The sequence below is a fragment of the Zootoca vivipara genome, chromosome 10, assembly GCF_965207765.1.
Source record: "Zootoca vivipara chromosome 10, rZooViv2.hap1.1, whole genome shotgun sequence".
Classification (NCBI taxonomy): domain Eukaryota; kingdom Metazoa; phylum Chordata; class Lepidosauria; order Squamata; family Lacertidae; genus Zootoca; species Zootoca vivipara.
In genome coordinates, this window is record NC_142593.1 from 37,187,372 (window position 1) to 37,207,960 (window position 20,589).

General features: G+C 39.6%; 2 protein-coding genes across 5 annotated transcripts; both read right to left on the reverse strand.

Moving 5' to 3' along the window:
* Nucleotides 1–234: 234 nt before the first annotated feature.
* Nucleotides 235–20,548, reverse strand: TRAPPC13 (trafficking protein particle complex subunit 13). 4 transcript variants are annotated; one of them, XM_035100815.3, is made up of 13 exons: nt 20,354–20,548; nt 15,850–15,918; nt 14,759–14,858; nt 13,230–13,314; nt 12,666–12,793; nt 12,165–12,237; nt 9,836–9,880; nt 7,951–7,968; nt 4,147–4,280; nt 3,085–3,283; nt 1,703–1,803; nt 881–1,028; nt 235–562 (listed from the first exon to the last, which is right to left on the reverse strand). In XM_035100815.3, exons 1-13 carry the CDS (start codon nt 20,397–20,399, stop codon nt 452–454), a joined length of 1,257 nt encoding a protein of 418 aa, XP_034956706.1. In that variant the 5' UTR covers nt 20,400–20,548; the 3' UTR covers nt 235–451. The 4 variants fall into 4 exon arrangements, with proteins under 4 accessions (XP_034956706.1, XP_034956705.1, XP_034956708.1 ...); XM_035100814.3 differs by having other exon boundaries at nt 881–1,031; XM_035100817.3 differs by lacking the exon at nt 7,951–7,968.
* SHLD3 (shieldin complex subunit 3) lies at nt 17,015–18,216 on the reverse strand. The gene has a single exon (XM_088652687.1). The coding sequence runs from the start codon at nt 18,085–18,087 to the stop codon at nt 17,347–17,349; it is 741 nt and encodes a 246-aa protein (XP_088508813.1). The 5' UTR covers nt 18,088–18,216; the 3' UTR covers nt 17,015–17,346.
* Nucleotides 20,549–20,589: the final 41 nt, after the last annotated feature.

Below are 20,589 nucleotides of genomic sequence, written 5' to 3' on the forward strand. Positions count from 1 at the left end.
TCCCTAATATATGACCACCAAAAGCATTTGTAAAATATGCTGTATTTCTAGATGTAGAGAATCCTGTTTTAATGTAGGGTGCGAGATTGGGAATTAGCCACTGTTTTTCCTATGAACATCAGCGTGCATGAAACCCTTCCTCAATACAGATGTAAGAGTCATTTATCCAGATACTACATGCCATGTTGCAAGTATCATTAAATAAGTTATACAGTAATAATTAGGGCAGCTGCATAATTGGACTAAGGGCTTTATTTCCAAATAGTTTAAAATACATATGGTTGGCTCTTTACAAATAAACTGTTTTTTAAAAACATTCCAAAGATGCCAGATTGAATTCCAAAGGGGCAGTTAAATAAAGAAATTCTTTTTTGGATTGCAGATGGTTGTACTAAATTGCCAGAGGGTTGGCTCCAAAAACCAAAAAAGGAAATATTAAAACAAAAAAGGTTCACTTTCCGTTTTCTTTTATTTTGGAAGAAACTACACAGACTTGTGCAATATCATCATACTCGTATGTTCTCTTCAGAAAGGTGTCTGTTAATCTCAAACCAGAGACAGTCTAAAATGAAAGGGAGGAAAAAAGGATTGACAATGTGAAACGTAACAGGCTTCTGAACTGGTCGTAAGAGCCCTATAACTTAACAGTATAATTTTATATAGGTTATAAGGACCCCATGCCGCCATTCTTGGAAAGATATTCCAGGGCAATTGGATTTTTCAGTTTCCCCCCATTAGTGGAGGTGGTGGTCTGCTCTTGAAAGGACAGGGAACAGAGGAAAGGAAAACACACCCCAGCCTTTTGCCCTACAGACACAAGCCCAACAGCTACTCCCTCCAACCCCATATAGGATTGCAATGCCCAAGTGGGAAATCTTACTTGTAGTCCCTGCACAGATGAAAGCAGCGTAAGTGTCAAGTGTAGAGATGAAGTGGGGTGCAGTTTGCCCAGCTGCCTTCCTGACACCCCACACCAGTGAATGGAATTAGTGTTGCACATTTCCAAAACCAGGTCCATGGTTCTTTCACTGCTGGATGGAAAAGAATAATTAATTAACATAGATCTCAATTTGTCTAAGGGCCAGTTCACACCAGTTTATGTGTTTTTACTCATTTCTCTCTTTTTGCTGCCTTCTTTCTATGGTTAGAAAGAAAAGGTTTCAGGATGATGCATACTGTAGTTAAATCATTTAATGCTTCTAACAAACCTGTGGCTTAGTGATTGCCCAACAGGAGCCAGCATGATAATTAAAACATGCATTTCTTTTAAATTCTGATTATTAAAAATAAAATGGTTTTTAAAATAAAATGGTTTAAAAATGAAGTCCTTATGTAATACAAATACACACATCTTTTTCAGCACACTGGACCAACTAGGTCACTGCCTCTCTCTCCTCTCCATCAATAAAAACCACAAATATTTTTGGAATTCTAAAATCTACTTTGTCCACTGTATCTCAGCAAGTGAGTGGCAGAATTCCATGTATCTAGGAATGTTCATTTAAAAAACAAACCATTTCCATCACCTTAAAAATAATTATATATTCCTGCAGTAAGGAAAACCTTGAATGCAAACAGTATTTTAATACAACATTGGGTGAATTATCTCTACAAAACTTACCCCTTTGACTGGAAACGGTAAGCAGTTCAAAGTACAATTCTTAAAAAATAGAGATTGCCGAAGGGGAAGTAATTTCATTACCTGCAGTTTGTTATTTTACATGTAATATCAAATGGTTCTTCCAGGTTTACAGTGTCCGGAATTGTCTCCAACGAAACCCTGACATCACCATAGCCTGGAGCCTAAGAAAGCATTAAAAGTTTAGCACGGTACACCCACACCGAAAGAGAGAGAGAGAGAGAGGGTGGGGTGGGAAGACGAGACAAGCAATAGTACTAGAGTATGAATGGCCATTGTGGTGCCTTTCAGATGGATTCCACTTTCTACCATCCTCAGCTATGGACTATTGTGGCTAGGGCTGATGGAAGTTATAATCCACAGCAACATCTGGAAGGCACCACAAGTGAATCGTAGGATGACATTCTCGAGAAGTATATGTAACATTACAAATTTCATGCTTATGCTGATGTACTTGGAGTCCTCATTTGGATTTTTATGAACAGGAGCAACCTCAAACATCTTCAGAAGGGAAACATAAAAACTGAGATTTACAGTACGATTCTGGATACCATTTAAGTAAGTTTTACCCCCTGAGATTAAAGAACATGATGCATTAATTTCAATAGGTCTACTCTTGAGTAAAGCTTCTACAGCCTTTTCTCCCTAAGAGTGCACAAGCCACTGCTTTCAATAAGTGTTCTTATTTAACCATATGTTGATATTTAATTTAAACAGGTTTTAGACCACTTTTTAGGCAAAGTTGCTTGGCAAAGCAGTTTACAACCACAAACAAACATTAATCCACAACATTCAGTAGTAAAACAAGTTATGGAAGTCTCATCTCAGGAACATACAAGCCAGTGTAACAACAAAATAAGCAATCTCGTTCTCAAAGAGCAGCATGAAACAGGGAGCTGCCTTGGAATGAGTCAGGACATTGGTCAATCTAGTGCAGTATCGTCAACACTGACTAAACGCAGATTTCAGACGGGACGTTCACAGCTGTGCCTGGTGACGTCTGGGACCTTCTGCATGCAAAACAGATGCTCTATCACTGAGCTATGGTCATTCCCCCAAATAATTAGCATTGGCCCCAAAAGACCCTGATGAAAAAAATTGATGTAAACAAGGCATGTTTACAGCTAGTAAGGGAGGAAATATACCTGATCTCACTTGGAATCAAATTCCATATTTGGGGTGGGGACTGCTGAAAAGAGTCTGTTCTACCGGTATATTCCAGCAAAAGAGTTGTATATATATTTCTGGTCTTATAAATTGTAATATTAATGAGAACTTGAGAAGATTCCCGATGGATCACATCAAGGTCTAATTACTCCAATATTGTTTTTACAATGTCTAAATTTTCCCTCCAAGCACCTGATATTCAGAGGTAAGCTGTATCTGCACAGACTCTTTACTACTACCCTTCTGTCTTTAAAGAGAATCTTCTGAAAAATACTTACCATTCGTTGGAGCTGACTCGTTTGCAACCTTCCCCTTTCGCCCAGGTTTGTCTTCCACACTATATCAAGCTTTCCAATTACTGTCACACCTTTAATAACGCCAGCTTTCTCTGCAAACTCTTGCTTTGGTTTAAGACAGTAAAGATACTGTCGAGTATCCATGGGTTGCAGATACGTTCTTGAACCAAATGTTGACACACTGGAAGAGAAGGAGCAGGTTTACCTTAGCTTGTACCTCAAAATCGGACTTTTCGGCAAAAATCCAGTGAATTCCGGGATTGGATATCAGATTCATTTTTGGGTTGCCTTTTCAATTAAGAAAGCATTTTCAGTTAAGAAAGAAAGCAGCCTGCCTCCAGAAGTTTTAAAGAAATCAGGCTTAGCAGAGAAAAAAATTAAAAGACAAGCAAGATGTTTTTGCAAAAGTTTGGAAGGGAGGAATATAGGAATTGGGGGGTGGGGCTCAAACTGGCGCTAGACCATCTGTTTTGCTATGCTATACTGGACTATATTTTACAGTAATCTTTTGATACAAATGGTGGTGATAGTTAAGAGAGTTCATAGAAAATGAAGTGAGGTATATGCCAATGTTTGAAATTAAAAGCAAAAGTAGCAAGGTCATCAAGATACCACAGTAAGCAGTATGACACAAAATTATACAGTCATACCTTGGTTCTCGAATGGAATCTGTTCCAGAACTCTGTTCAACTTCTGAAAACATTCGAAAACCGAGGTGCGGCTTCCTGCAGGAGTTTCCTGCACTCAATTGGAAGCCGCAGAATCCGTGTCGGACATTTGGCTTCCCCAAAAAGTTGCAAACCAGAACATTTACTTCCGGGTTTGTGGCGTTCGAGAGCCAAGACGTTCGAGTCATGAGGCGTTCAAGAACCAAGGTACAACTGTACTCTGGGCCAATAAAACAAGGAACCACATCAAAGAACGTCCATTTGCAAGAACAGCTTCATCAGCACACGTATAGCTTGTTTTTGGTATATGAAGATACAAGCACCATGATCCGTGACTGTAGCCAGTACAGTCTGAAGAAGCAAATAAGGCCCTTACCTGTCCTCACCTTGGTTGACTGCATTTAATTCTGCTACGTTGTACATAATAGAAGGTTCCAGTGACACCTTCTCCATGAACATTGGAGAGGTTGTGATATTCTGAATCTGAGCTTCCAAAAATACTTCATCTGTCTAAAAAAGCAGAGAAAATGCCTAAATGAAAAAAATAATCTCAACTGACAAAAAGCTCCAGCTTCTCAAGTGTTTGAAAAACATTAAACCACAAACGCAGTTAGTTCATGCCTGAAAATCAAAAGTAACAATCATTAAATGCGAGAAAAGTCTTTATCCCAACAGAGAGCAGTAGAAGCAAAAATGTTAGTCAACTGGAATAGTGCTGAACAATGGATTTGGGAAAACTTTGTCATATTTTCCTATTCTAAGGTAGTGTCTATATGGCCTGGACTTGCAAGCTGAGCTCCAACGGTCCACATCAATTCAGATTTTCTTTTAAAAGGAAAGAGAAATAACGCTTTATAAATGTAAAATGAGTGCAATGCACAACAGACACATGCCATGCCAGATTAATGATGCACCAGGCTGCATACAAAGAAAATATTGTTAATAGGTTGTTGTTTTTTAAGTGTATGAACTGTTACAGGGGCTTAGAGGCATGCTACAAAAACTGTTCACATTGACCTAAGAACTGCTCTAGTCTCTGCTATAAACTTTCATAATGGCACAGAGCTTAATATTCTACTACCCCAACAACCTCATTTCTGGTTCTAAGACACCTAGTGTCCTTCCCATCTCAAGAATTAAAGAACTTGATGCAATTATCAATTGCATGTCGTTTAAATGGGGACATGGTACAAACGTGATCTGTTTAAATGTCTCTGCAAGATCTCAGTCCTGCAAAGCAGTGTGACATATCTGGCAGTTCAAAGCTACAATCTAAACCTGCTGACAATCAAAGGGATGCCTGCAGGGAAGGAACGATGGGAGCCACTCGATCAAAGGCTCCAACATCATATCTGATTACAGGCATGTGGAGGCCTGTGTAAAACGGAAAATCCCATCAAGAAAAAGGGGCATACTTTGTTTTTGTAACTGAAAACAGGATAGCCCCATACCTATTTTCCACTGTTTATCAAAAGTTGAGTTGGAACTGGATGTTGACTAGTGGTGGCAAACTGTAAAACAATTCCAGCCTCTCACATTCCTTGTTCTTTGGAGGGCAATCAAAAAGTAATGGGTAGGTCAGACATTAGCTTAGTTTTACAAGGTGGAGAAAGTCTCAGGCTCACATACTCCTCCTTCTCCCCCCAGCAGCTATCATTTCTGTTTTTGGCAAACCTGGACAAACAGTAGTTGATTATAACTATAGTTAGTGAAAGCAAGCCATAATTTGTGAAGCTAGCTCATTTCAGGCCGCCGTAAGATTAGCCACAGTTTAGAATATTGTCTGATTCTTAAACAGTGGTTAATCTAAAACAGAAATACTCCCTTTCAGGCTCTTTGCTGGGAGATCAGAAAACTTTTAGGTAAATTACCTATTAGACAAAATTCCTGGAGTCTCTTTTGCAGCGTAAAAATTCCTGTCAGTGGCTGAGAAGACCAGAAAGCAACAGGTGAATAAAGGTTTGGTCTTTATTGTCCTAGAAATTGTCTTTCTGGAGTTATCATGTTATGCTGATGTCACCTAACACTAGATATGTACTAGATATGTACTTTTGGTTAATTTTGGCCTATTGACTGTAAGGTAGTGCATGTTGTAAAATAGAAGCAGCAGCTTCTGGTCTTCTCAGATTAGAGGGAGGGGAGTATTATGTATTCAAGCAGAACACCAATGACAAATAAAATTCCGTTATCTTGCTTTTAATAAAAAAAAAAACCTTAAGTACTATCATGTCTTCTAGCACTAGGGATTTAATATTTTTCTACTCTTCTGAAAGAATATCCCATAAATCCATTGCTTACGGTACTTCTTGTGTTTTCCAAATTTCCCATCAGTCTCTTTTAAAACAGCAACCACCAGAAATTTAGCAAGAGCCAAGTTGAGGGAAGAAAACAATACCAAGCAGCATAATGAAAAAGCAAGGTAGCTTACAATGATGCAGGGGTTGATTAGTCTCAATAGCATGATTCGATCAGAGCGCTTCACATTTCCTGAATTATTGTAGCACACACATTAAGATTTGAACTTAAATCACACTGCAATTACACCGTTAGAATCATTGCCACGTGCATTCATAAATTTGAAAAGAGTTTTAATAAACATATAAAGAAAGATGTGAACTATCTTGTCTCTCTCCTCCCATCCAGTGTCTTCACAAAAACAGCAGATAACAGAGATGTTGCCATGATTTAATACGAAACAAGCCTACATGCAAGGCTCTGTGTACTTTTATACCACCAAACACAAGAAACACTAACAGGTAAAGACCACTATACCAGGCATTCCAAATAGTGAAAAATATATAAATTACGTAAGGAAATTTGCACAATGCATTGGAAGGAAAATAGGCACTAGCAGAATTTTGTGAAGTGTTATACTAGTCAATTAAATGATTTTTAAAAAAATGCTTTTGAGGGCCATACCCTCAAGAATGGTCTTTCCCCATATAAACCTACTTGGGATTCTTAAGATAACCCAAGGTCCTTCTCTGTGTGCTCCCCTTTAAGAGATGCTAAGATGGTAGCAATTAGATAGCAGGTCTTTTCAATGGCAGCCTCCTGCTTGGACAACACTCTCCCCTAGGAAGCTTGCATTTGATCTAGTAGGCTCTTCGCACATCATTGGAGGAGAGAAGATATTCTTGTTTACAACAGACAGTTGTGGATGTACATGGTTAGCATGCAGTGTTGCCTGCTTAATGGATACATTTGCCATGTATTTTATTTTGCTTTGGTTATAAGTAAACTTGAGACTTCCTTAGCTGTGGAAGTGATGAACAAATCTAATACTGTACTAGGCTTGTGTAAGAGATTTTATAGCCATTGAAATTCATTTCACTTGTTCACATGACATTCTAATCTAGCCTGTACTGTAAAAGCCCTTCTGGGAATGGAAAACACTTTCTGCATGCAGAAGGATAGACTGGCCTCCAACCCAATACCTTCAATTTAATGCAATTTCTTATACAACTTTAATTATTATTATTATTCTTTGCATAACTCATTCTAGCTTTGTGAATCATCAGACAGGCCCAGAACTATGCCAGACCATGACACCCCACTCTAGTCACTCATGATGAATAACACTTTCAGTATAAAAAACAACAGACCTCTGAATATGAGTTGCTGAGATTCACGGCTGGGAAAGTACTGTTATGCTCATGTCCTACTTGGGGGCTTTTCATTGGCACCTGGCTGGCCACTGTGAGAACAGAATGCTGAACTTTAGTCTGGTCCAGCAGGGCTGTTCTTATGCAAATAAAATAAAATAAATGTTTCATAAGATTTGCAGAAAACTGAATTTTTGCCCAATAAAACATGTTGTGGTTCTAACAGAAACTGCAACAAAATTAGCCCGGCCCATGTGCTTTTGTAGCCTCAGCAGTATGCCTCTAGGAATATCATTGTTGCTCTGTGACATCTGTTGACGTCAACAATTAATTTCCTAGTCATAGTAGTTTACTGAAATATTTATTTAGTACAGAAGTCTGAACTGCAAAATACTGTTAAACAATGGATGCAAGGAGAGAGCGAGTATGGGGGGAAAGGGGAGAAAAGGGAAACAAGCCAATATCTATGTGTACAAACATTGCTTTTCCATTATGTTTTCAAAAGGATGTTAGTAACAGGCAGAAAGACAAACAGAAGACAAGCATACATATTTATAAATAATAAATAAAATTACCACAGAACTGAGGTCACTCTAATGGGAAAATAAAAAAGAAAACATTAGAGAAATTAGGGTTAAATGTTAAAGAAAAAAAGGAGGACAACTAAGTTTCAAATAAAATGCATCTTTCTGCATTTTTTTGGTACTTTCTAAACAAGACAGCATTAGTAAGAGAGAAATGTAAACTGGCAATAAAAATAAAAGGCTCACTACTAAGAAATCTTATTTCTAAATAAGACCATGTCAGCATATGGTATAATGAAGAAATAAATTATGTGAAATGGCAAACACAGGCACAATGAACACATTGGTAAACCAGTACATGCTCACAGAAGAATCCATTACTTGGCTGAATAATTCCATATTGGGGGGGGGGGCGGACTGAGGACCCATTAATCTTACAAATATTCTCTTAATGCACAAAGTCTTAAATATAGGAAGAAAACCTGTTCACTGATGACTCTCGGGTTTTAAATTGAGCCAGTCTGCATATTAACTGCATGTATTTATATGTCATCCTATAACAAAAGCTCCCATTGTAATTAACAAGCTGCAAGGAAATTGAAAGCATCATTGGAAAAGGACAAGTGCTAAATGCACCTCCCAATGAATTGCCTTTCTTCAAAAGCCTAATTCGGTACCATAACAACCTTTGCATTTATCAATCCCCCCACCCCCTTTATGCTAGGTATCTTTAAATATTGTCTGGCCAACAACTCAGGGAATTACCAATCCCATCCCTGGCACAAGTGCACTTGAAGAGCATCTCCTGTCAGAGGCACTGTGCCTTTAAGACCCAAAGGTCTTTCTATAATTCATCAAGTTGCACCTATCTCAGGATGGAGATGCAGTGATGGGGAAATCTGCACCCGCTGCATTACTGTCACACAGACCTGATAAGCAATTCTACTCTGGCATATCACCTAGTATTAGTTTACTTAATATCAATAATGTCCGTTTTTAAATAAGATAGCTGCCTTTTTGACTAAATTTGAACCACAAATTAATCCAGTTGATAATGAAACAAATGTGTTTTTTTAAATGGATTGTAACTAAATATGCAGCCACATTTTCCCCAAATGGTGATGGCAATGACAAATGGATAGATTAAAGTGAAAAGGGGAGCAAAGGTGTAGATTTTTACTCACCTGTTTTCCTCACCCTCGGCCAGGAAAGAGGGCAAGATCATTATATTTGTCCAAAGCTGTAATAGCTAGGCAGCCATTTTCTATAGCTGGCATACAGAAATTTAATGCCAGAATCATAGAACTGTAGAGTTGGAAGGGAAACCAGGGGTCACCCAGTTCTACCCCCTGCAATGCAGGAATCTCAACTAAAGCATCCCTGACAGAGGGCCATCCAAGCTCTGCTTAAAAACCTCCAAGGAAGGAGAGTCCACCACTTTCTGATGGAGTCTATTCCACTGTTAGCATGCCCTTTGGGGTATTTTGTAGTTTCCTAGTAGCTTTTAACATACAATTTGGTTTAGTTTTTTTAAAAAAATAAATACTGTAAGTATAGTTAAACACATTCACTCCTTCACCTAGTTTTCAAACAATCCTTTCAGCTCTATTTTCCTAAGTTTATCTCCTCAGATTTTTGTCTTTTTCTATTTTGTGGCTATTCCAGCTAATAAAAAGTGCGTATGTTCAAACTGCCAACACATGTCAAATAATTCTAAAAGACAAAAGATTAATAATATGTAGAAAGGAATTTAAAAATGTAGAAATTCCTTCTACATTTAATATGTAGAAATAATTTTAAAATGCTTCACCAGGTGAGAAAGTTCTGTTTATTTGTCTGGGTTAAACAGAACAGATACTTTCTGTTCCCAATATAACAAGTTTTCACTGTTCAGAATTTTGGACACCAAGCACTAAATACAATATTCTGCATTTACCTCAGCATTGTAGAACTTTGTTTTCACATCTAGCGGTTTGAGGACCTGTTTGAAAAAAGAACAAATACTAAAGAGAGATTTATCAAACTCCTTCATCAACACTAAGTACTACCTCCTTCTGAGTATGTATTTCAAAAGTAAAGTTGTTAACTTGAAGTGTTCCACTTGCGTAAGCAAACCCCAAAGTTTACTTCAGTGGAAGAATCCAGCTTACTCATCCCACTTTTTCTTTCCTATGTCTACAGAAACTTCCACATTTTGATCAGGTAAAAGGATTTTACAGCAGCATGGCAAAAAACCTCTCCCACAAAAGTCATTTTTATACCATATATAGGTCATGATCAGACTCTTTAATATAATGATGCATTTCAAAATTAGCAGTTTTAATTTCCACACGTTTTAATCAAGAAATGCTGCTCTTTCCCGGCTTCTGCTGTTGGAAGGAAGTCAGCCAGTGGCAAATCAGCTGCAAGCAATTACACTATCAATTGCTGGCTAAGCTTTCTAATTAAAGGAGCCAAGCATATCAAGTATCAGATGTTATACGCGACAAATAAATAAAATATTTTCATTTGCATATCAGTGATTCTGACCCTGAAATCAAGGCAGACTGCAAAAAGACTTAAATTATTGTTATTAAATAATTTGTTTGCATGCCACTTTAATGCACAGTTTCACCTTTAAATCACAGTGAAGTGTATGGACATACTTGTGCATGCTGCTAAAAACAGAGGTGCTTTGCTCCTTCCCTGCTCCTGCCGGAAACGAGAGAGCAAGAGAGGAGAGGAGCACCTGCAGTTTCAGAAGCAAGCAGTAGCACTCTGCAACTTCACCTCTGGCACCATACTGAAATTTAGCTATGTTTTCAACAAGCGTCACCTGTGGAGTAGCTACTATTTAACTCTACGTTGGCTACTTGCCATATCTTCACAACTTTACCTTTGACAGCTGCGTGACAGGCAGAAATTCAGCAGATGCCACTACAGTGGTGCCTCGCTAGACGAATTTAATTCGTTCCACGGGTCTATTCTTATAACGAAAAATTTGTCTAGCGAATCCCATAGGAATGCATTGAATTTTTTTGATTTTTTTTTTTGCCCATAGGAACGCATTAATTGAATTTCAATGCATTCCCATGGGAAACCGGGATTCGCTAGACGAATTTTTCGTAAAATGAATTCATCTAGCGAGGCAACCTCCGCTAGAAAAATCCTTTCTTTAAGCGAAAATTTTGTCTTACGGGGCGTTTGTTAAGCGAGGCACCACTGTACCTTCATCTCTGCAAGTTCATGCAAGGAAAACTTCATGTATTCGTTTTTTGCCCATTATGTAGCTGTTAAAAGGCACAGGAACCCCATATCCTTATGATACTTGATTCCCCTATGTACAGACACCTCACTCCTCAGAAGGTATTTTCTGTAACGCTGTTCTGGAGTTTCTACCCTAAAAGCCAAACTTCCAAATCAAAACTCTTCACGTGGTTATTTTTAAAGTTACCAGGACAGGACCCAGATAAGGTTCCCCACTTCTAAACTCTGTAAGGTATTGGCATCCCTGGTTTCTGCAGCTTTACCCATATCTACCTACCTACCTACCTATCTATCATCGCTCATTCATTCATTCTGGATTAATTCCAATCTGTCTCTGACTTGGCTTATAGACAACTTGGTAGATGACCTATGCTAAGGAGTGGACTGACACGAGTATAGCCCTGTTGGTACTCTTCGACCTCTCAGTTGCTACTGATTCTATTGAACCTCTGGGGTTCAACTTGGGGGAGATGGTGCTATGATAGCTATGGTCATTTCTAGAGGGATGGACCTAGAACAGGGTCCCCAAACTAAGGCCTCGGGGCCAGATGCGGCCCAATCGCCTTCTCAATCCAGCCTGCGGACGGTTCAGGAATCAGCATGTTTTTATATGAGTAGAATGTGTTCTTTTATTTAAAATGCATCTCTGGGTTATTTGTGGGGCATAGGAATTCATTCATTTTTTTTTTAATAGTCCGGCCCCCCACAAGGTCTAACGGACAGTGGACCAGCCCCCTGCTGAAAAAGTTTGCTGACCCCTGACCTAGAAGGTGCTGCTGGCGGGACTTCTAAGTCACATTACGGTACTAGCCTCTCTTGCACTTCACTTCGACACTGATGCGAACTAGTACTGACCAACCCAACATTAAAAGAAACCTTAACAACAACTGTACCACCACCACCCCATATAAATTATGGGAAAAGTTGCAAGCACGGGCAGCACAGAAGAGACAGAGAGATAGAAAAGGGTTAGATATCTTCTATCACAGTCAACACTGCCAGCTATGTCAGCTTAATACCTGAAATTTGAAGAACTTTCTGAAGTACATCTTCTCACCTGTCTGTGTGGTGTAGCTTACTGCACACACTAAGCTGAAAGAGACAAATGATTCAGTGGGGTTTAACTACTTTTCAGTCTTGCTTGTGTTTCCAGGTTGGGAGGAGAATGGGGAAATGGAGCAAATGATCCAAATTTGCAATTCATCTACTTCACAATTCTGAACACATTTGGCTTTTTTTTTTTACAGAATGGGAAAAACTAAATTAAGTTTACAGGTGGTTTTAGACTACCAGAAGCATTTCTGTTAATGCAAGGCACCATTCCCCCTGGGACAAATTGCAGCCCTCTGTTGCCATATCCTATACTGTTCCAGGAGTTCCCCCAATCTTTCGAAAAGCTTTTTTGGAGTGTGGGAGACACAATGGAAAGGAGGGATTGTCAACAAGCAGGTGTCCTGCCTTTGGCAAGCTACCGTTAGATGCAACCCTATGAAATGGGGGGAAAGTATAATGTGTCTTACATGTGTGTTCCTATTTCCTTTACTTCATGGTGTATTACATCATCGATACAACAGTCTTGTTTGAGTTCTGCCACTGCAGCACTAGAGGCTGAAAGGTTTAAACGCTGCGAACTTGTCTGTAGATCAGCCTTGGAATTAAGAACAAAAAAATTTCAATAAAAGAGAGGTTGAATTTTATTATTGAAAATAGTTCTTCATTGCTTTAACTGATTTTTACATTCCATCTTCCCCAAGCCATTCATTAAAAATCTGGGCACAGTCCACTGAGAAGATGTGATGCCCGAGCATCCCGAAGGCTTAACATGTAACTCGTAATGTTCTCTTGCACGATTGAGGTTGTACAGTAGAACTTTCCGTTGGACTATACTTGGAGAGGGTAAGAAAAGTGCAGAACAAACCTACTTTCAGACGGCCTCAAAAATATATAGCAAGCATAAATAATACGCCTTTACAATTTACCCTGTTACCATTGTTTTTGTTCAAAGTTTCCTTCAACTAGAAAAACGTTAACTGATTAATTACCTTAAAAACACACTTAAAACTATTTGATAAGATCAAACATACCTTTACCAAAATATCTTTTACCACTTGGTGACTGTCATTATGTACACTGATGTAGCTGGAAAATGTCTCTCCTAAGAATATATTTCTGTTCAAGAAGGGAGGAGAAAAGAGAACTGTTGAAACCATTGCTTTGAATGCATCTCTAAAATCTATTATTGCCCACTTTTAACAACAGCATGGACTTCTGTTATCGTACCATGAAAGCCATATCTATAGATTTCCTTTTTTGCATCTTCTAGCATTGATGATATTGCATGCACATGGCTCAAAACCTCTGAAGACAATCTTGTGGTTTCAGTACTTAACATAGTGCCTAAGCACAGCAGAGTGTTGACAAGAACAAACAAAATGAAAATAAGTAAGCTAGTCTGAGCTAACTAAAGCACACAGCATGGATGTGTATAAGAGTATGTTGTGTAGATTTTAGAATGGGATTAGGCAGATTCATACGTGGAAGATAAGGATAACATGATGGCTATATGACACCTCCAGGTTCATAGGCAATGCCACTGCCTGGGGAATCAAGAGTGGGAAAGAATTGTTGTGCTTACATTCTGCTTGCAGGCTTTCCATAGCTATCTGATCGGTCACGGTGGGAAAGGGGATGGTGGACTAGATAGGTTTAGTCAAAAGCAGAAGGGCCGTTCTTATATTCAAAATCAGGGTCTGGTAGTTGCTAGCTTTACTTTTAACTCACCAACTCTGTTTAACAGTAAAGATCTCTTCATGCTTCATCCAATGACTGATTCAAAGTTAGAAACCAAAATAGATGGCTTCTTAACCCTGTAATGCAAGAGGCCCTTGGAAACAGTTTGTGGCCGGGGGGAATCAAGAATAATAATAGACTTTATCCATAGGAAGGACAAGGAAGATAGGCTTAGGCCACAGTCCAAAGAGCAAACAAAATTTAAAAATTCCTTCCAGTAGCACCTTAGGGTAAAGGGAGCCCTGACCATTAGGTCCAGTCGCGGACGACTCTGGGGTTGCGGCACTCATCTTGCTTTACTGGCCGAGGGAGCCAGCGCACAGCTTCCGGGTCATGTGGCCAGCGTGACTAAGCCGCTTCTGGCAAACCAGAGCAGCGCACGGAAACGCTGTTTACCTTCCCGACGGAGCGGTCCCTATTTATCTACTTGCACTTTGTGCTTTCGAACTGCTAGGTTGGCAGGAGCTGGGACCAAACAACGGGAGCTCATCCCGTTGCAGGGATTTGAACCAGCGACCTTCTGATTGGCAAGCCCTAGGCTCTGTGGTTTAATCCACAGCGCCACCTGCGTCACAACACCTTAGAGACCAACTAAGTTTGTCATTGGTCTCTAAGGTGCTACTGGAAGGAATTTTTTTATTTTGTTTTGACTACGGCAGACCAACATGGCTACCTACCTGTAACTACTCCTAAGTGCATTCTAAGTTGGAAGCAAGTACAACTGAAACCGTTGGTATTTACAACATTAAGACAGTTCTGCACAGGACTAGAGATCCTAAAACAATTATCTCAACCAATCTACACATCTATATACAATTCTTACCCAAAATTCTGAGGCAAAGTCAACATTTCCCCAAGCATTAATGTTTCTGCTCCTTTTACTGTGGAAGGATCATCTTTCATTAACTGGTTAAACAGATCTCCTGCAGTAATATAAAATTATATGTCGGGTCAACCATATTGATATTTCTATATGAACTAATTAAATATTTTAATTGATTAGCTGCTGGCTTTTAACTTATTTTAATATATTTTCATCTGAACATACGATTGAAAATAAATGTGAAGTGTCATTCCTGTTAGAAGGAAAGGACATTTAATCTTTTTGCCATACTAAATGGCAGAGTTCTAAACAAGCAGCTCTATTTTTTAAAAAACAAACAAACAATAAAACCTTCAACAGTAATTTATCTGCTATCTTTGGAAGGAAAAGTGACCCAGAAACGTCTTGGCAAACGTTGGCTCCAGTTCTCATGAATTCTTGCAAGACCTGCTAGCTGAGATCTTCTGATTTTTGTTGTTTTGAAAGCCTATCATTTCATGTATTTGTCTCTCAGTTCTATGGGGTGTTGCTGGGAAAGCATTCCATGTGACCACACATGGCAATAAATGAAACAATGCCAAAAAAAGGGGGGGAAAGAAATTTTAAGTTTCTGTACTCTGGTTTGAAAAAGAAGGGATCTGAAATGTCCATGTGCTCCGCATAGTGGCGAACTTCAATCATTCCACATTACTGAGTTTTTTCGCTTGCTAGGACTGTACTAACACACCCACACTCCCACTAGGCTGATGACTGGGGACTTAGGGTGGTACATAAGTGTGTTCCTACTGGCCTCTGCCAATGGAAAGAAACATGCAATAACCTGTACATTGTTAGCAGAAATGTTTCCTACAGAACCCAGGTTTCATGAAGTCTCGCAATTACGCTGGTTTACACATAGGCAAACTACAGGTCACAATCCCTGAGCTTTAACTTTACTATAATATTGGACACTGGTGTTGTTCAGCAACACTCCACGCATTCAAGTACAGTATTTTCAGGTATGCACTGACCTAACAACAAATCTAACAGCGTGCCTCTATATGCAGATCTACTAGAGTTTGAGTATTATTTAACACCATAACATAATTTACCTGGCAAGTCTCTCTCCTCACAGGTCACAGGAATATTGGTGAACAAAGTAGGTTTGGTCAACCTCATTACTGTGAATTTAGAAAGCAAATTCCACATTAATCACACTCCTCATCACCAGGACTTCACTAGAAGCTCAACATATTTAACTTCAAAATAAGAACAATAAGACCTGTTTGGATATTACCTTGTCCCTGGCATTCTGCCCAAGTTTATGTATTTTGTTTGTTTGTACTGAGCACAAGAAAAGGAGATGAAATTGGGCTTAATGTGAAAACAACTAGAAATGCATGAAGTGTTCGTTCACACTGATATTTGAGCAAAGACAAAAAGCATGCATATCCATTTTCTTAAAAATCCCACCAATAATATTTTTAAAAATGTTTTAGGATAATCATGGATAACTGCAAAAATCATTTTAACAAAACACAATACTCATAACTGCCTTGATCCTTATCCAACCGTGTTGAGTACCATTTGTAAGCAGTTGTTTGGTCCAAAGGACAGTTGACTCCCCCTAAGGCAGATGGCGGGGGGGGGTGTCCAGTCAACCAATGCTTTCCCCATTCATTCAAATGTAGATATTAAGGCTGGACCAGGGCCTACAAACTATCAATTGTAGACCCTCCAAGTGTCCCTATTTTCCAGGGACAGTCCTGGATTTACAGTAGCTGTCCCAATTTCTGATTTGATCCCAGAATGTCCTGCTTTTCCTTAGTATGTCCCAATTTTCATCAGAGAAACGTTGGAGGGTATGGAGTTATCCGACCCCTGAAGATAGCCCTGTACAGGGAAGATTTTTAATGTTTACAGTTTTATTATATTTTTATATATGTTGGAAGCAACCCAGAGTTGCTGGGGCAACCCAGTCAGATGCTGAGGTATAATAATAACAATAGAGAATAGTAGAGAAATGTTGGAGGGTATGTGATTGCAATAGAATTTGCTTACAAATGACCATGTTTAGATGGCATACATTTTCTAAGGGCTGCTAAGAACACAAAGAAGTCTTGCCTCTGTACAGAACATAATGGCCAGTAGGACAACATTCTGCCCATTGCCGATGTGATTACAATCTATAGGAAGCAAAAATGTAGGCCAAACACGCAAAAAGGGAAGCAAATATATCAGCATGATGGACTTCATAAAATTAAAGTTTAGAAAGTATTACTCCAACACAGCAGCCTTTCTTTTTATTGTTCATTAATTTTAGACAAATCATTCCAAACAAATGTGGAAGGGCATTTCATTCATTGCATCACGCTTACAAGGGGCAATCATCTTATAAGGGACATCTTCTAAAGTAGTCACAGACTCTTTGAGAACTTAAAACAAAGCATAATCCAGTCTTGTAGAGATCAGTTTGCTTGAGATGTCCTGCTTTTTCCTGCCCTGCCAGTACCACAGATTTTTTCAAAAAAAATTAAAAACATTGTAAGGCAACAAAATGTATTTAAAATATAACGTTTCACAGAAAGTAGCAATGCCTTGTTATAAAGCTACAAACTATGTATGATTCCATATTTGTGAACAAACAAATTTATTTTCCCCAAAAGGTTTAATTTTTCCCTAAGATTGTTGGCAACATATTCACAGTACAGTATGTCACAGAAAACTGAAATCTGTCCTTCACATCTCTGGATCGTAGCATTACAAGATGGCAGTTCATTGTGTTTGATCATCTTGTTGAGCTTTACCCAAATGTCCTCCAATGTTTGACTACCAAATGTAGACGGTTCAATTATCCACTGTGCTCTATAGAATGCATGGAGCTTTAATTTGTCTAAAGTGCTCTGCAGTTCTCTAGATAAAGGAAGAATCTTGTCTTTGAGCTTAGAGTTGGGAAGAGACACACTCCAAGACCTTCTCAGCTTCAGCTTGCTGCTTGCCGTTTGCTTTTCCAAATTGCTAAAATTGTTTCTTTCACGCTCAGCTTGCAAACACTTCCCAGCTTTTACATCAGGATGAAATTCCTTAAGCCCTGCTGTACAATCATAAGATGGGGAGCTGCAAACAGTTTCCATGGCTGCAATATGTTGTTTCATTTGCTCTACTTCTTCACCAGAAATAATTGGAGCGATTCTTTTAGGTTTGAGGGGAAGTTGGCGCAAGTCATTTGGAAACCAAGGTATGAAACTTGGGAGCTTCCTAACAGGAAATTCTTTCAGTGCCTCTTCTGTGATTCTTTGCAATGCCGCAGGGTCCCTTTGCCATGCTCGATAGTGCAGAATCACCTCCATGCTTGTACAACAGGAATCCACATGTTCTTATTTTAAATGTTTCTTGGACAGCAGCTTCATCACTAATGATATAATCACTTAAAAGAATCTTTTCATGCCATGTGCTGTGCAGTTCAGAAGAAAACAGGACCTAGAGCAGAAGTATTGCAAGTAAAAAGACACGCTAGCAGTTTCCCCACCAAAATTCACCATTTTATTGATGCAGTTATCGCTAGAAAATGCTGTAGCAAGTGCAATGGGCTGCAAACGTATGCAGTTGGAAAACCAAACCACAACAGCACCCCCTCAGACTTATAAATGTGGATTGCCCTTCTCTCACAGACTTAGCTGATGCCAACGCTGATCGGTTTTTATGCATTGTGTAGACGTCCCTATTTGAGCAAGCATTTTGCTGGACTGGATATGTTTTCTCATCCTCATGGTGTTGTGATATAAATCTGATTTATTGTTGTAGTGGTTTGCTTTTTTAGTTTGTTTGTTTTTATTGCAGCCACAGAAGGGGGACAATCAGGAACAGGGGCTGCAGTGCGTGGGGGGGTTAACCTTTTTACTTCCACACTGTGGACCTGATGACAATTTCTTCACATACTTTTTGTCACAGGCAGGAAGCTTTCATACAGCAGGGTAGTAGCTGTTGCTTATGACTCCTAAGAATAAGGAAGGATAGCAGAGTTGAAATGTTACTATACTTGGATAATAATTGAAAAAAGAGGAAGAGAAGCTGGGAGGGCTGAAATTATTCATGTTCATGGTAACATCTGAAGTGTATGCATCGCATCACATGGGGTCACAATTTCAGATTGGATAGTGTTCCATGTACTGTCTATGCTATTTGTGTTGTCACAGAGGAAAGTTCTCTCAGCCTTAGAAGCAGGAAGGCAAAAAATGTTTTAAAAGAGATCCCTGGAAGGATGCTCCAATGACAACCATTCTTCCACAAATCTGCATCTTTGGGTCCTTACTTTGAAGGTCCTCCTTTTTTCTTGCTTGCTCTGCAATTCTTTAGACTTTCTCTATTTAGTGTTCCTTGCTAGCAACTACAGAAATATATATTGCCATGAAATGTCTTTAAAGCATATCTGCCTACAGAAGTATATTGGGATTGTGCTTTGTGATGTTCATACACTCCAGTTCCCCTTGAGGAAATTATTTCAAAAGAGTTGCCTTTTTAAACAACTCACTATTTGTAAGAACTTGAAGGGATACTGGGACAGGAGATAGCAAGGGTTCTAATTTCAACAACGGCTTAGGTGCCAATCAATGCACACATCCTTCACAGCTTTTCCAGTACTCTTAGTGCCCATATTTTTTCCCAGCGGACTCACACAACTGAGATTTCAAGGAAGCAGGTGAGAACTACCTGTAGTTCCACTAATCTTGTTCTTCCATCTGAGGTTGCAGAAATGGGTTTTGGTTTTTTCCTAAATAGCTGTTGTTGTGTTACGAAGAAAGGATAGATATTGGAAGGATTAAGGGATTTCCTCTTTAGCACCTGACAGATCTAAAGCTTGACAGATTATTATTATTTTTAGTTCAAGGGAATGTTCCATTTTCTGGGGGCTGAAGGGAAGGTAACAGGCACCCCTTTTTTCAAAGCTCACCAGAGCAGCTGTATAATCTTGCAGCCCCTCTTGCTTTAGAAATGTTTACACACCACCCATCTCTGAAAGCTTGTTCTGCACCAACATTGTTCCTCTTGATTCATAGCTGGGCAAGTGCAAGGAAGGCCTACCAACTGAAGATTTCGCAAAGGATTTTGCTTATACAAAACTGCACTAAAAACAACAACAACCCTACACCACTGACCATTTCCTAGGGAAGTGATGATGACCTTCTCTTTTAAAAGAAATCTGAAAACGTTGGGAGATTTCCACCTCCTTAGTGCATACTCTGGCTTGAACCAAAGAGGCTGGATCTAGTGTCACTTTCCGAGCTCTTTACAGTGTTCAACAACATGCCCCGGAAGGTGGAATAAGGAACCGACCTTTTGAAAAGAATACCCGACTTCTCCAGCAAATTAGCTTTGGGCCACCAACCGCTCACACCTGCCGATCCCTCCCAGGTTTAACTGCCGCCTCAGACCCACCCGCTTTGGTCTCCTAAAAACAGCGGCCAAGGGAGCCGCCGCAAAAAGTAAGCGGGGCTGGATTCTCTCCACCTCGTCCCTTGTAAGATTTGCTTTTCAGCTGCTAAGTCCCAGGCCAAATCCAAATGAACGGAGGAAGCTAAAGCAGCAAGCGCGAGAGTCGGAGGCGAGAGCGAGTACCTTTCAGGGCCAAGAGATGCTCCTGCTTGGGCTGAGTAACATCCATCGCCGCAGCCGCTCCGGGGCCTCTTCCTCCTTTACGGAATCAGTCGAGGCCAAATTTCCTCCGGCCGCGAACAAGGGGTTATGTCCCTGGCTTTGGCCCGCTTCCTTCCCCCAGCTGTGCTCCTCGCAATGCAAATCACCTCCGCAATCGAGCCAGAAACTACAATCCCCAGCATGCTCTTTGGATCGTC

Bases quoted from the DNA above. Each gene is read 5' to 3' on its own strand.
- TRAPPC13 (XM_035100814.3), bottom strand. From the start codon at position 20,399: ATGGATGTTACTCAGCCCAAGCAGGAGCATCTCTTGGCCCTGAAAG. The intron at 14,859-15,849 runs GTAAATTATGTT...ATATTACTGCAG, and splicing joins TGAGGAGAGAGACTTGCCAG to GAGATCTGTTTAACCAGTTA. The intron at 12,794-13,229 runs GTATGTTTGATC...CTTAATTCCAAG, and splicing joins TAAAAGATATTTTGGTAAAG to GCTGATCTACAGACAAGTTC.
- SHLD3 (XM_088652687.1), bottom strand. From the start codon at position 18,087: ATGGAGGTGATTCTGCACTATCGAGCATGGCAAAGGGACCCTGCGGCA.